This window comes from Salarias fasciatus, chromosome 22, assembly GCF_902148845.1.
Source record: "Salarias fasciatus chromosome 22, fSalaFa1.1, whole genome shotgun sequence".
Classification (NCBI taxonomy): Eukaryota; Metazoa; Chordata; class Actinopteri; order Blenniiformes; family Blenniidae; genus Salarias; species Salarias fasciatus.
The window spans coordinates 20,557,263-20,573,701 of NC_043765.1; the positions used below are offsets into that span (position 1 = coordinate 20,557,263).

General features: G+C 47.2%; 1 protein-coding gene across 1 annotated transcript; it reads left to right on the forward strand.

Annotated features, from left to right (window-relative positions):
- The first annotated feature begins 5,749 nt into the window (after window positions 1-5,749).
- LOC115409183 (nuclear pore complex protein Nup153-like) lies at window positions 5,750-11,214 on the forward strand. The gene is made up of 9 exons (XM_030120225.1): window positions 5,750-6,956; window positions 7,636-7,734; window positions 7,819-7,879; window positions 7,982-8,161; window positions 8,248-8,793; window positions 8,929-9,108; window positions 9,246-10,031; window positions 10,536-10,710; window positions 10,832-11,214. Exons 1-9 carry the CDS (start codon window positions 6,186-6,188, stop codon window positions 10,962-10,964), a joined length of 2,931 nt encoding a protein of 976 aa, XP_029976085.1. The 5' UTR covers window positions 5,750-6,185; the 3' UTR covers window positions 10,965-11,214.
- The last annotated feature ends 5,225 nt before the right edge of the window (window positions 11,215-16,439 follow it).

A 16,439-nucleotide genomic window follows, 5' to 3' on the forward strand; every position in this document is an offset into this window, starting at 1 on the left:
CGCGCCAGCGCGGGAATGTCACCGGTCGACACGCAAAGCAATAATTATATATACTGAAAAATCCCGCGACATGTTAGAGGAGCCAATCGGCTTAATCTGCATTTTGTCATCTCCACTAGTAGTGGCTTGGCTAAAACGGACGTTCATAGACATTTAAAAGTTACGCACTATAGCTTTAAGTGCCAAGTGCTGTGCGTTCATTAAAAGTGGCTTGTGCGTCTATGAGGCATGAGATGCGGGGTCAAGTGCTTTCTGATTGACTATTAAAACATACAATATTTCGTTTAGTAAATTCTTAACCAAGAAGTGAGCATAATAGAGCTGCAGTGGCTATTCCCTTTTCCTCAGCCCCAGCTACTCAGTAGGCAACAACAACTTAAGTCTGTCTGCAAAAAAAAACAACGCATATTAACCCACAAATCACAGCCAGCTTAGTGTGTACAGCCCGGGCTCCCCATTTACCTCTTAAGTCCGCATCAGAGCCCGCATCTCTGCCGAGGACTTGGCCCCAGCCGTAAGACCCCGAGCACAGCCACGCGACTTCCCCAGCACTTCTCCCGCTTGTCGCACACCTACACCTAATAACTAATCAGGGCAGGGAAGACGCTGCCTGCATGTGGTGCGTTCACAGACCGGCAAGTGTGTGGGAATTTTCTCAAATACCAAGCCACCCGGTCACAGTACATCAGGGATTATGACCAGTCCACAGTGAGACAGGTTCAGGTTCTTCATAGTTGCATAATCTTTTAAAGCTTCTGTTTCCATGTCAAGCCCTCTTCTCATGAGTGCAGTTTGTTTGGTGCCCCGCAAGATCCTTTCAGCCAGATTCTCAGCAGATTTTTGTCCTCGAACGTGGCATACTTCTCTGAAATGCAGAGCCAGCCCAAGGCATAAGCGAACTAAGCACCTGTTTAGAGCCCCGTGACCACAAGGGGGCCGCCAAGAGCAATTAAAGGAGCTATCCGTGATTCTGCACAATTTTGAGCCCTGACTTCAGTTTGAAATGTTGGCTCCGCCCCCGAGCTCTCTGACTGGTTCCTCACGTTGAGAAAACCCTCCCACTGACCCCTCCGCTCTGCTCCCACTCAGCGTGCATGACGCTACAGGCACATCCCATACGCGTGCACAATCCTCCGAAGGAAACACAGCAGAAGCCACTTCTACTCTTTTTTGTTCAAAATAAATGGCCACTTCGTCTCAGGTAAACCATATTGTAGCGACCGCCGGGGGTCGCTAGGGGGCGCCAGAGGGCTGCTGCCCTGGTGACTGTGTTGGAGCCGCAAAGGCTCATGGGAGGCGGGACTATTTGGGCCAGTTCGGGCCGTGTGTGTTTATGTATTTATTTGTGTTTATGGGTGTGTTGTGTTTATTGTTGTGCTGTTTGCCACCGTTTTATGTCCTTTTATTTTCATTTTATGAGCACCGTGGGTCAGGAGGACCTCTTGGGGAGGGATGTGGCCTGCGCGCCTCCGGGGAGAGTGCTAGAGGTGTCAGAAGGGCCAGATGCGCAGGGTGCTAATGCATGGGGCTATTGCACTGCGCGCATGGCCTTTGTGAGCTGGTGTGCGCTGGGGGCTCGGTCACTCTGATGGGATGGCCAGATTGATGGTGAGCCAGTAGTCTGCGCTGGTGTGCACCAGTGTGTCAGAGGTACCAGAGGTGTGCCAGATGTGCGGGGTTAATTGTGTTCACAATAAACTCCTGTGCTTGTTCAAACTAAAGAGCAGACTGAGTCCTCCTTCATTCTTGTCGCTGCTCGCCACATTGGTGTCAGAAGTGGGATGGAGCCACAGCAAACTCCAGAGAGAAAACGTCCGGAAATCGCAGGAAGGATCGCCGCGCAGTGGGGGATACGGAGCCGGCCCGACAGGTCCAGCGATCGGCGGAAGCACCGTCCTGAAGCGGCAAGGATGGCCGAAGACTGTGAAGATCGCGTGGATGCGGGAGCTCGCCCACCCAGCACCGCGACGAGAGCTGCCATCACGCTCCCGAAGTATGATGGCGCCGGCTCACTGGAGCTCTTCATCAAGCAGACACGAGTCACCGCTACACACAACGGCTGGAGTGACCAAGACACCGCTGCGCATGTAGCCCTGGCCTTGGAAGGCAAGGCCCAGCAAGTCCTCCTCGATCTGGCGCCAGGAGAAGAGCGGGTCCTGGCCGTGTTAATCACCTCACTCGAGCGACGCTTTGGGCAGCGCACCGTAGAGGCCGCTGAGAGAGAAAAACTGAGTAATCGCCGCCGCTGCGAGGGAGAGAACCTGGGCTCCTTCGCCGCCGACATCCAGCTATACGCGCGGCAGGGCTTCCCCACCTTCCCCGTGAGCGTGCTGGAGGAACTGGCCCTCCACGCATTCCTGCAAGGACTCACACCCGAGCGGCTGCGTCAGCATGTGCGGCTCGCTACACCGCAGACCCTGGAGGAGGTCCTCCGGGAAGCAGAACGAGCCGAGACAATCCTCTCCACACCACGGGTCGGCGCCAAATCACCGCCCCGCGTTCGACTGGCTGAACCCGCAGAAGAAGAAGCCGAAACAGCCCTCCAGGCACAGCGCTCCACACCGGCCCAAACAATTCATTGGAAACGCCGCGAAGATCATCGCTGTTACCGGTGTGGCGAGCCGGGCCACGTCGCAAGAAACTGTCCGGCACCCACCCCGAAAATTCAGGCTCCGGGGAAACGGGAGAAACACTGCCGAGTGCGGCAGACCGACGACTCCGCCCACTCCGAAAGGCAGTCGTCAACTACGTCCGCGGAACGCGAAGTCAATTCCGTTCCTACAAAGCACGCACCAATCATAGGGTGGGAGCAGAGCTCCGCCCCCTTCAAGAAGCTGTCTCCAATGACGTCCGCCGTCCAGAGACAGCGCCTCACCGAGTCCAGCGCTTTCCACTCCCTCCAAGCTGCGCTGACTGAGGCTCCTGTCCTGGCGTATCCATCCCCAAACGAGCCGTTCATCGTGGACACTGATGCTAGCAATGTCGGTGTGGGAGCGGTGCTGTCCCAGGGAGAGGGGGAGACCGAGAAAGTCATGGCCTTCTTCAGCAGAGCGCTGAGCTGGACCGAACGGAACTACTGCATCACCCGAAGAGAACTGCTGGCAGTGGTGGTGGCTCTGCGGCAGTTCCGGCCATACCTCCTGGGCCGGCGGTTTCTCCTCCGCACCGACCACGCTTCGCTGACATGGCTGCTGAGCTTCAAGAACCCGGAGGGCCAGGTGGCTCGCTGGATTGAGATCCTCCAGGAATTTGACTTTGAGATCCGGCACCGGGCGGGGCGTAAGCACAGCAACGCTGATGCGCTATCCCGGCGTCCCTGTGCAACAGCTGAGTGCCGTTACAGTCAGCGGCAGGAGGAGCGAGGACCCAAAGTCCAGAGTGCGGATGTGGTGAGTATCACCCACGGTCTCTCACTCTCCGCTGCTGAGTTACAGGCATCCCAGGCGGCGGATGAAACGCTGAAATTCCTCCAGAGATGGCTGGAGGCGGGCCGAGGTGGCTGGCTGTGCGCTCGAGGTGAAGGCGTACTACTCGCAGTGGGGCTGCTTCGAGAGTCATGATGGACTGCTGTACTGCCGCTGGAAGGCACCGGGTCGAGGGCATGACCTGCTCCAGCTGTTGGTTCCAAGAGCGCTCCGTTCCACGGTCCTGGGTGTCGTCCACGGTGCGGTGGGGACCGGACACTACAGCATCGCCAAGACGCTGCATCGGCTGCAGGCTCGATTCTACTGGCCGGGCTGCTGGCGGGACGTCGAGCTTCACGTCCACTGCTGCGACACCTGCACTGCTCAGAAAGGACCAAGTCAACGCTCTCAAGCGCCGCTGCAGTGACATCTGGTGGGGGCCCCCATGGAGCGTGTTGGGGTGGACATATTTTTACCAACCAATGTAACATCTTGAAGCCCTCTGAGGCAACTGTTGTTGTGATACTGGGCTATACAAAAATAAATTGATTGATTAATTGATTGATTGATCCTGGGGTCCATTCCCCATCACCGAGTCTGGAAACGGGTATGTGTTGGTCGCCATGGACTACTTCACAAAGTGGCCCGAGGGGTACGCAGTTCCTGACCAGAGTGCCTCCACAACCGCCGAGCGACTGGTGGAGGAGATGTTTTGCAGGTTTGGCGTGCCGGAGGAGCTCCACAGCGACCAGGGGCGGACTTCAGGTGATGGCAGAGGTCTGCAGGCGGCTGGGAGTGAAGAAAACTCGGACCGCACCGCTCCACCCCCAGAGCGACCGGTTAGTGGAGCGCTTAAATCGCACCTTGGCCACACAACTCGCCATGCTCACCAGCCGCCACCAACGAGACTGGGACTGCCATCTGCCCCTAGTCCTGCGGTCGTACCGATCCGCGGTACAGGACTCCTCCAAGTGCACGCCGGCCGCCCTGCTTTTCAGTTGGGAACTGCGGACCCCCGTGGACTTAGCCTTTGGGCCACCACCGGAACCAGAGCTTGTTGCAGGCCCCGAGCTGGACTACTTCCAGCGCCTGAAAGGGCGCCTGTGTGTGGTGCACGCTTTTGCCCGGCAAGCCCAGGAGGACGCGGGGCTCCGGCAGAAGCGTGCGTATGACACCCAATGTCGGGGGCAGCCCCTCACCCAGGGACAACGGGTGTGGGTGTACTGCCCCACTCGCAAAAAGGGGCTCTCCCCAAAACTCTCCACCCACTGGCGCGGACCAGCCGTGGTGCTGGAGAAACTCTCGGATGTGGTCTACCGGGTCAGGATGGCTGACCGAAGATTTCCGGTGGTTTTACACCGAGACCGGTTCTCCCCGTACCGGCCTTTGGAGCCGGTGGAGACACGAGCATGGAGCATGGCACGGGCGCCCTCGTCCAACGGGGATACCAGCGGCGCAACAACGGCGCACCAGACAACTTTACCGGGATTTTTTTTTCATCGTGAGAAATACAATATGTGGCGTGACTGTGTGACAAAAGACTGGGTGCTGCAGCACCCCCACTTCCCACAGTAATGGACAACTGGGGGTGCTGCAGCCCCCCCCCAGCACCCCTACTTCCCGCGGTAATGCTCGCCACAATATTTTACCTTGTCACTACGTGTTCAATGCAGAAAGTAACTTGTTGCTCCTTTGGCTTCCATGCTGGTCTGTTTACTGGTGTTGTGCACGCGCTGAAGACGGCCTCGCTCCCCCCCCGCCCCCACTGCTGCCGCGCTGTGAGTGGAGGAGAGAGGTTGTCACGCTAAATCGTCCGACGTGTTCAAAAAAGAAGCCCTACCGCGTCAATTCAGACAGAAGCAAGTCAGGTGCACGGAAGGAAACGCGATACCTGTTCCAAAATAAGTCACTTCAAAATAAAATCTGTGTCGTGTTTTTGCCTTAATATTCTATTTTTTTTGCTTCTTCTGGTAGAATACAGAACAAACAACGTGATATAGTCATTATACGCATTAGAAGAAGGAACGGGTTTTGCATTTCGTCACTGCTGAGAAGCCAAATGACTCCAAAATGGCTCAAAACAGCTCTGTGACCGGAGCAGCTCCGTGTTGCCAGATTGGGCGGGTTTGTTCCAAATCAAGCGTCTTTTTTGAACACGTCGGACAGGTTGATGAAATGATTATGTGTTTATGGTGTGTTTTTTATCATACAAATGCGGTTTTAACGTGCATTTTCATCCGAGACGGCGGTTTGGGCTGCTTTCTATTGAGTAAAACGGGTTTCAAATTGTCTACGGGGGATAACGACAGATCTGGCAACCTCCTCCGGCTTGACTGCGGAGACACCGCAGGCGGTGTGAATCACAGTGCTCCGGTGTAGCGGGCCGGAGCCGGACCGGTGCCGTTCCGTAGCCGGACCGCATCCAGTGTGCATGAGGGGTTAAAGTGTCACAGATAAACAGGCAAGAGGCGGAAGTCTGTTATCAGATATTGAAAGCCAACTTTCGGTGTACTGGAGACGTGGCAGCAGCATAAGAAGAGTTTGCCTTTGACCATGGAGTTTTGGACAGCCTTTGGAAGTATCAATAAGCAAGAGCAATCTGTGTCAATCGGAAACTGAAAAGGGCAAACCGTACGAAGAGAGGAAAATCGGCCAAAACGACTCAAAAACCTGAGTTAAACGACCGGGAAGATGATCAGTTTCTGTTTGCAACAGAGCTAAAGGAAAAAGGAAGACAAACTAACAGCCTGATCCCAAGAGGTGACTTAGCCATCTCAAGGTATGGCAAACTTGGAGATAATACTTCAAGAGCTGCGGGACTTCCGTCGTGAAAACTCTGAAACCCTCAAAGAAATCAAAGACAACATCAAAAGTGAAAGTAACAGGATAGACGACGCCAAGCAGTGGATCGTGAAAGCGGAGGAGCGATTACAGCACGTCGAGGAGGCAACACAGGAACTGCTGGCGCTACAGAAGCTGTTCGACGACAGGCTGCTGGATCTGGAGGGACACTTGAGGGGGAAAAACATCAGGATTCACGGGGTGAAGGAGGGAGCAGAGGACTGCGCCAAATCCATGATTGAATTTGTTGATGCACTTTTACGAATACAGCTGGAGTTGCCAATTTCTCTTCACTTCCTGATTGAGAAAGCCCACCGAGCCCCAGCATCACGTCCTCCCCAGGATTCCACACGGAGAGCTATTGTGGTCAGATTCAAGAGTTTTAGAATGAAATACGAGATTCTTAAGAGGGCATGGCAGAAGAAAGGCTTCGAGTATGAGGGGAGCAGAGTGTTTCTGGATCATGATTATGCACCGGAGGCATTGACAAAACGTCAGGAATATGCAGAAGCAGAAAACGTCTTGACAGAGAGGAATATATGTTTCCAAACACCGTTCCCAGCAAGATCACGAGCGTTCGACGAGGGTGAGATACGTATTGCTAACTCTGCTGAGGAGGCGACCACGGGCATGGCCAGGAGAGGGCTGCAGGTGACGATGCTGAAACCTAAGGAGAGCGGTCTGGAGAAGACGAAGTGCCTAACATTGCAGGTCAGTCATACAAAGAAGAATGTCAAATCCCCAAAGAGACAGAACCAAGATTTAAACAAAATCTGAAAGCCTTTAAGATGAATTAAAGAAACATTTTTGTGACATGGGGGTGGTGGATGTGTACTAAATGGCATTTATATATTGGGGCTTTTTAATTTCAATGAATAAGTTGACAGCTTGGGGTGCCGCCAGGGTTATTCAATTAGTTCTCTTGTTTTTGCTATTTATTTTGAGCCTCTAAGCAAATGGAAGAAACAGTATAGACATTAATGGAGATGAACAAAAAACAGCATTATTCGCAGATGATGTGTTAAAGTATTTGTCACAACCCACCACATTGCTTCCAGAACTTATGACAACACTTGAAGGATTTTGTCTATTATCGGTAGATAATTAGGCTGTAAATTAAATATAAAAAAAGCCCAAGCCAGGTTCTCACATTTAACCACAGACACTGTATCAGGTCAAACACAATGTTGAACCTGGAGTGTTTTAACCAAGAGCTAAACACTGCTGGAAACTTGATGTGACCTAACTACTCTGTTAATGTTTAGTTGTTTTCCACATGCATGACTTTCCTTGACTCACTTGTATCATCCAAATGGCTGATATGGGTATGTTTCAGTTTACTTGGAAATGAAAGCAGCTCCTCTGTGTCTAAATTTGTTTCTGCTCTCAGGATCCACCAAAGGCTTCAACACCCCCCTGTGTACCTTTGACTTTCTCCTCTCCTATTGTCAAACCCACTGCTGCTGGTCCACCTTCCTTTTCCCCTTCTGTAAGTACATATTAGTTCTTTTTCTGATTGCCATCACTGTTGTCTCATGGTCACAGAGATAATCATGATTTTCTGTGCTCGCAGGCTGGATTTACTTTCGGTACACCTGTAGCAAAGTTAGGTCCCACCCCAACTACAGCAGCAGGTAAGATGGGATTACTTCACTTTTTGTTTAGTTTGTCCCCATTTCTCTGTCACAAAATCTATTGTTTTTTTAAGCACCGTCCCTTCTTCACGTGTTTTACAGGTGCTTCAGTAGAAGCTGCTTCATCAGCCAGCAGTGCACCAGTGTTTGGTCTGGGAGACAAGTTTAAAAAGCCAGAGGGGGCCTGGGACTGTGACGTCTGTCTGGTGCAGAACAAGGCTGCAGATGTCCAGTGTGTAGTCTGTGAAGCAGCCAAACCTGGAGCTAGTATGGAGCCCAAGGGTAATAAACACTTTGTTTTTTTGTTTTTTCTTTTTTTGTGTGTTTTCACCAATTCACCAATTCAACCTCCTCCTCCTCAACAACAGCGTTCTCCGGGGTTTTCAAAGCCTCAGCAGACTGGACCTGTGACGTCTGTTTGACTCCCAACAAACTGTCGGACACAAAGTGTGTTTGTTGTGCGGCTCCGCAGCCCAACTCTTCACCCAAGTCCATAGATAGTAAACAAACCCCTGCACCTTCTGTTGGCCTGGAGAGCAGCAGCAAAAACACCTCGACAACTACAACATCAACAGCAGCAGCAGAAGCAGCCACAGGGTTTGGCTCGGTGTTTTCCAAACCTACAGGAACGTGGGACTGCGACACGTGTCTTGTTCTCAACAAGCCCGATGCAGTAAAGTGTGTGGCCTGTGAAACAGCCAAACCTGGGACGGGACTCAAGCCGTCCCTGACTCTTCCTTCTGCCTTCTCAGCTGTTAAGACTGTATCGACCCCCGCAGAGCCTGCTGCGACAGGCTTCACGGGATTTGGAGACAAATTCAAAAAACCTGAAGGCTCATGGGAGTGTGATACATGTATGGTACAGAACAAGGCCGAGGACACCAAGTGTGTGGCCTGCACGAGTGCAAAACCAGGTAATGAGTTCATGATGAGGGGATTCGTATTTTCTTATTTTCGAATGGCAGCTCTATTTGGTTCGTACCCATTCCTCTGCATGTCAGAAAATGTATTGTTTTTTAAGCACCATCCCTTCTTCATGTGTTTTACAGGTGCTTCAGCAGAAGCTGCTTCATCAGCCAGCAGTGCACCAGTGTTTGGTCTGGGAGACAAGTTTAAAAAGCCAGAGGGGGCCTGGGACTGTGACGTCTGTCAGGCGCAGAACAAGGCTGCAGATGTCCAGTGTGTAGCCTGTCAAGCAGCCAAACCTGGAGCTAGTGTGGAGCCCAAAGGTAACAAAGGCCACGCACTGTGTGTTTTTGTATTTTTTAATATAAAGTAAAATGAAAAAATCTTTATTTTAGATTACTTTTTTTTAAAAAAATACCCTGCACTCTTTCCTCATGCCCCCCCTGTCTGTTGGCTGCAGCCTTCGGTTCTTCAGCTGGTGGGACCACGCTTGTCTTATCTACCCCTACTTATGGTGGCTTCAAGTTTGGCACATCAGACAAACAGACATCCTCTTCATTATCGGCGGCCGGTGGTTTAAAGTTTGGGGGCTCACTGTCAGAGTCGACGGCTTCTTCAGGTGGATTTAAATTTGGTGTCCCGTTTGGAAGCGCCCCGTCAGAAACCACTCCTAAAGACAGTACAGCCTCATCAGGGTTCAAGTTCGGCTCGTCCGATGGTTTTAAATTCGGAACTGCCTCCAGTGAAGATAAGTCAGAGCAGCCTGCGGCAGGTTCAGGGTTAAAGTTTTACACCAGTCATGGTATCGTGTTTAGGCCTGGATCTTCTAGCACAGAAAGTAACTCCTCCAAAGGTGGCTTCACATTTGGACTGTCAAAACCCAACCCCACAACCACCACAACAGCAACCACAACCGGGTCTGTGTTGGGCGATCCAAGTTTGGCAACCAATGCGTCACAAGGGAGACCTGCTTTTGGATCATTACAGGCAAACAAGGAGCCGGCTACTCCCAAGTTCACCTTCGGGAAACCAGACAACAAGAAGGACGTCGCAGGCTCCTCGTTGCTGTCTAACTACAAGAGGCAACGAGGAGCCGCAAGTACAAGAGGCTTTTCCTTCAACAAGTCCAGTGCGCCAGCAAAACAGCCTTCACTGGCTTTCACATTCGGGAAGCCAGCAGATAAGAGTGAAGCCGTCACTTCAGAGGCTCCCAAACCCACCTTCACGTTCAGACAAAATGCTGCAGGTGTGTTATCTTTTTACTGTTTCTATAATGAGCTCATCCACCGTGCATTGTGGAAATATACAATCGCCTAACCCTAACACACGCTGTGTGACTTTTATGCTAGTGTTATTCTCCAGACTGCACAGATGAAACATATAAATGAGCTTTAGATTAAGCTCCATGCCTCTCGTTGTTAGGCTCAGTTAACTTTCTGATCACTGCACAGATCTATCAGCAGTGTGATTCTCTGCTAAGAGATGCGTCGGCTTCAGTCCAGTTATCAATTTTACCAAATGTTTCACGACTTAATTTAGTTGTTTGTCACTCAGTTGCCAAAAACCACACCAGATGATCTTATTCATAAGCAAAGCCACTAAATCAAGGCCAACTCCATACTTGTGTTTGGCGGTGCAGCATAAGTCTGCCCCATATAGGAGACTGTAATCGCTTCTCAGGATGAGTGTACTCAGAGCCTGAACAAGTTGCAGTTGTGTTAATTATGACAAACGTTTGTCTTATTTCTAGCGAGTGGAGGCTTCCAGTTTGGAGGAAGCAGTGGCTTCGGAGCTACAAACAACACTTCCAGCGTGTTTACCTTTGGAGCGGGAGCCACTGGCTCCCCTGCTCCTGCCACCAACCCCTCCATGGCACCCCAACCAGGAAGTGGATTCATCTTTAACCAAACTCCAGTTAATATTGGGTATGTTTGCTTTGACATTTTACAAAAACTCATGTTTTGTCAAGTGTAGGATTAGCATTGTTTGCTGTTCCTGCTGAGTGTTACCTTCGATTTTCTCCTATTCTTGTTTCTATTCTCCCAGGTCAAATAAACCCCTCACTGCCTCTCCAGCCGGACAAAAAGCCATCCCTCGGCACAAAATCTGGAAAGGGGAGGATGGACCGGGCCGGAGGACTGGGCCCTCGTTCTACACACTTAGGAGTGTTAATGAATAGTTATGGAAAAACTCCTGTTACGTGTTTGATTTCTCTCTGGTTCGCTCCACACCTCTGATTTTTGTGCACCTCCTGTCTGTCTCCACCCCTCCCTCCTCCTGATTCCTACTACTCTCCCTTTATCTCTCACTGGCTCTCTCTCCCTCTTACAGTTTTTCACAATTGCTAAAACACATTTCTTGAAACCTCCATCCATTTTCTCAAAACCTTAAACACAAATCCAAAAATCCACACTACATTCACAAAAACCTCAGACATTTCTGTCAAAATCGAATTATCGCCTCAAAACCAGTTCTCTTGTGATCAAAACCACACTATGCGTTCAGATCTTACACACAGCAAGTAAAAACATGTTCACCTCAGATCGTTCATTAGACACTACATGAAATAACTGAGGACACAGCAAGCAGTCCACACTTTTAAACCTGCTGGGTTATTTTCCCAACCCATTTCCTGGGTAGCCCTAGATTTTGTGCAGATTGGTTCACTTTTACCCCAAATTAGATGAATTGTGTCGACCCAGCAGAGTGAGTTGATGATTTGAACAAAATCACCATTTTGAACATTCCTGCAACTCCTTCTCCTTCTTGCATCTGGAGACTTCTGGCAACAAACGCAACAGAAAACTGAAGTCCTGTGTTCTCACAGAAGATTCGGTTTTGAAAATTGAGCATAGGACCTGAACAGTGTTTAAGTTTTTGCCAAAAGAGTGTTTGATTCGAAAAATGAGTTTAGGCCACTGAGAGTTTGGTTCAGGCAATGGGGTTTAGTGTTTTAGCAATTGTGAAAAACTGTAATCTTTCTCTCTTTCTCTCTCTTAATTGGCCTTTGAATACTATTATAAAAAACTTGGAAATAGTGATATTTTTTTTAATTTGTGAAGTTGGATGTTTTTGTGTTCCAAACTCTGCATTCAGATTTTTTTTTTTTTTATTTTTTTTTGGTCTTTAGAATTTATGTAAATTCCTATATTCAGAGTTGCCCAAATCTATTTAAAAGAAGCTAATAAAAATCAGAGAGCCTTTGATGACTAAAGGTATTTTGGATTTTCTGATCCACTTTTGTTTGGACCAAAACCAGTACTGTACAATGTAAGTAATTATTTGCACGCACACACATTTGCACTTTGTACAAGTCTGCACTTTTTCTTACCTTTCATCTATTTTAATTGTATTGTTTTATTGTATATATCATGTCTCTTCTGTAATGTTGCGTTGTTGTTTTGTTTCACTAAATGTGTGTTTGCAGCTTTGCACTACCATGCCCAAGACAAATTTCCCCATGTGGGATAATAAAGTTTAATTCATTCATTCTTTCATTCAAGTATATATTATATATTTTATTATATATTTTTTATCACGTGTTTAAATGGATAAGGGTGACTTTGGATGTTGGGGAAGTCAGTTTAATTTTAAAGCCATGATCTTTATTGGATGAGTGATAAAATTCAAGCCATGGGCAATAACCATCAATAAAACTAGAAAACAAACTTGTGTCTTCTCGTTTTTTGTTTGTTTTGTATTGTTTACCCCAGTCTGTGAATCCACATGGTTTTACTCGATGCACTCTTCTATTAGTAATTTGTGTTAAATCATTAATCATATTTTCCTTCAGAAGTCATAACTGATTAATGGGAAAGTTTGATGAAGTTTTGATCCATTTCAAGAAATGTCTGCACATTTTCGTCATTAAATGTAAAGAATCTCTGTCAATGTTTTTTTTTAATCTGCTAACATAGATATATGCAATTTGTAATTTATGTGGAAAATACAACTGACCAATTCAATTTAGTTGAACAAGTTGTATAGGGGAGAAGGAAAGGGTTTTCTCGGTAGATTACAAAGACCATCTCCAAACAGCTTGGTCCCAGTTCCAGGTCATGGGTCTTGCAACAGGATAATGACCCAAACACCCAAGTAGTCCGAAGACCAGAAACATTGGACTATTCTGAACATGCTGTCTGGAGAATGACCCTTCAAACCAACTGGAGCAGTTTGTAGGTGCACAGGTCTGTCTAATTGAAAGTTACATAAATTGTTTGATTTCAGTTCACTGGCCAGGGCAAGACCAGCAGACATAAAAACAGATGTTTAAAAAAACTGGATTTAAAAATGATCGTGGAGGTTTCAGGATATATTTAAAGTTATGCTTTCAGACTACAATACTTTTACAGTTTTACACAATTGCTAAAACACTAAACCCCATTCCCTGAACCAAACTCTCAGTGGCCTAAACTCATTTTTCGAATCAAACACTCTTTTGGCAAAAACTTAAACACTGTTCAGGTCCTATGCTCAATTTTCAAAACCGATCTGCTCTTTTTTGCAAAACCTTAGACACATTCTCAGTCACTAAACACATTTCACAACATTTTTGCAAAATTGTACTCACTGGCAGCAAAATGTGAACACAACTCCAACACAGCTGTCATCTTTTACACACAACAACTCAAAACTGAACACACATATTTCTAATGATGTGATCAGACCAAGTGTGCACAAAGACAAGATGCTGGAGACTGAATCTCCAGGACCGTGACCATGCAGTAGTGTGCTTTTGTTTTGTTTGCTTTGTATTTATTTTTTGTTATGACGGTCAATTTAGATATCACTTTGACTTAGATGGGTTTTTTTTTTCTAAATGCATTTCAAATACGTAAAATAAAAATTTTCTGTGCACTACACACTCTGAAAACTGCTGGGTTACTGTAAAAATAACCCACATTGAGTGGAATTGCTGACCCAGCGCTGGGCCCAAAAGGGACCGAGCCAATGCTGGGTTATTTCTACCCAGCCGTTTGGGCTGAAGATTTGACTCTGATGCTGGGTCAAGATTTATCAGCGGGTCTGGGAAGGTTACTTTACAGTAAAAATGTAAACCCTCAGAATTCAGAAACACGTGCCCTCTGCCATGCAAGGCTGCCAAACCCTCCACTGGAAGCCAGCTGGGGTTCAGTGCAGTTCATTGACATGTAGAGGAAAAGATTTGAACTAACAACCTTACAACTGCTATACAACCACTCTACCAACTGAGCCACAGCCACAGGAGAGGGATGTTGTATGTCTTTTCCTTCTTAGCCATTGCAATAATCTTCTGTGAGAACACAGGACTCCAGTTTTCTGTTGCGTTTGTTGCCAGAAGTCTCCAGATGCAAGAAGGAGAAGGAGTTGCAGGAATGTTCAAAATGGTGATTTTGTTCAAATCATCAACTCACTCTGCTGGGTCGACACAATTCATCTAATTTGGGGTAAAAGTGACCCAATCTGCACAAAATCTAGGGCTACCCAGGAAATGGGTTGGGAAAATAACCCAGCAGGTTTAAAAGTGTGGACTGCTTGCTGTGTCCTCAGTTATTTCATGTAGTGTCTAATGAACGATCTGAGGTGAACATGTTTTTACCTGCTGTGTGTGAGATCTGAACACATAGTGTGGTTTTGAACACAGGAGAACTGGTTTTGAGGCGATAATTCGATTTTGACAGAAATGTCTGAGGTTTTTGTGAATGTAGTGTGGATTTTTGGATTTGTGTTTAAGGTTTTGAGAAAATGGATGGAGGTTTCAAGAAATGTGTTTTAGCAATTGTGAAAAACTGTAATACAGTTTTTAAATTTTATAAAAAGCAAAGTCGTAGCCTGAATAAATTGTTATATTCGTATTTAAAACTGAGGGGTGAGAGTGTGTGTTTCCTGGTTCACCGTCGGTGTGACCCGGTGTTTAGTGGAACTTGTTACCGGGTGTCACCTCTTTAACCGGGTCACATTTATTGTAGCAACGGCTCCATAGCAACGCTCCGAGGGGGGGAGCCGCGGGCCGTGAGTGAGGGAATGCGAGGCCGCGCGCAAATCACACGAACCAGGCCGTCCATGACTTCCACCCGCTCCGCTTGACCGCTGCTTCGGCCTGAAGATGGGCTGCGGGTCCTCCGCCAACACGGTCCAGCCGCTGGCCGGGGAGGGAGGACACCAGGTAGGCTCGACTCGGCTCGGCTCGGCTCGGCCAAACTCGGTTCTGTTCGGCTCAATCCGTCCCGACTCGGCTCGGCTCGGCTCTGCTGGGTTCGGCCCGCAGTTACAGTTAAAGCTGGACTGAGGACTGAAAATTATAAGTAAAAACTAAACAAAAACGTTAAAGAACTCAAACATTTCAACATATCCACGTAGAACTGTGTTGTAATTATCAGACATTTCATTTAATTTATGGAGGATATTTCCAATCCAGAGTGCATAAGGCAAGTAATTTAATTTATGAACATACATGTTGCTGAATAAAGGTTTAAATAGTCGAGAGAGTAAATTTAAGAGTTGGTTACAAGTATGGAAATCAGGGATAGATGAGCAACATTGATCATAAACATGTAATCTGGAGGACAAATTACAGCAGATTATCTAATAATGGTTGAAAATTGCTTGTAATTGACGTGAATAGCTGAATGAATTGACTGAAGCTTGAGCTCATTGAGTCGAGGTGCTATTTCATAATTTTCACTGTAAAATGAATCACTTTTATAATATTTAAGAAGTACATGCATTTGATAATAGGTTTAAAGACATTCCTAAAGTACATACAAGTACATTCAGATACATTACAGTCATTTGAGTATTTGGGATTCATCAGTTTCCTCCTCTGATATCAACTACTCCTTGTGGTTCACAAGGAAAAAAAAAAAACCTTGCGCTTGTTGTAACTCCAATAATGTAGATGGCCTTTTTATAGTTGTAGTCAAATTATGTATTGTTTTTTACCTTTGGGATGGAAATGAAAACTGCCAGTTTACACCTTTCAAATGTTTTTTTTTCTTAATTTTCTCACACTTTATGTTCAGGCAGTGTGTCTACAGGCTTTTATTCATTGTCTATTTCGAAGTGTTGACTAAATCACTCTCACAGCAGCAAAACAAAGACAAGAACTCAGAAAAGTTGGCTCTGAGGCTCATTTTCTACATAGAACAAGGTTATCAAACATAAGTCCCACAGTTCGAAATTGGTCCATCGGAGCATTTTTTTCTGGTCCATAGATGACATTGCAAAATGTAAAAATAAAAAGAACAACATCAACTTATATTTTTCCAATACCATCAGCTGCTTTTTATGATTTCTCATAATATTAATATTTCATTCTGGTCAGTCAAGTAAAGTTCAAATAGGGCAGTGTGCCCCCCCCCCCCCCCCCCCCCCCCCCGAAATCAAATTAACATTTTGGAGATCAGGACAACTTTCTCAGATAACTCAGAGCTCAGATAACTTCAAACTCAGATAAACTCAGTTTTGAGGCTGATTTAAAAATTAAATTAGTTCAACAAAATGATCAGTTTAAGCAACTTTCATCTATGTTTGTGAAGTTATTATGAGTTATTATTAACCATTGGAAGGCTATTGGATGTTCTTTCCGTGCGATCAAGTGATTTGCTTTGTATCCTTGTTCCCAGGTTACTGCCTTCATGACACAATGTCAACATGTAGTCGCTGCCATGGCGAC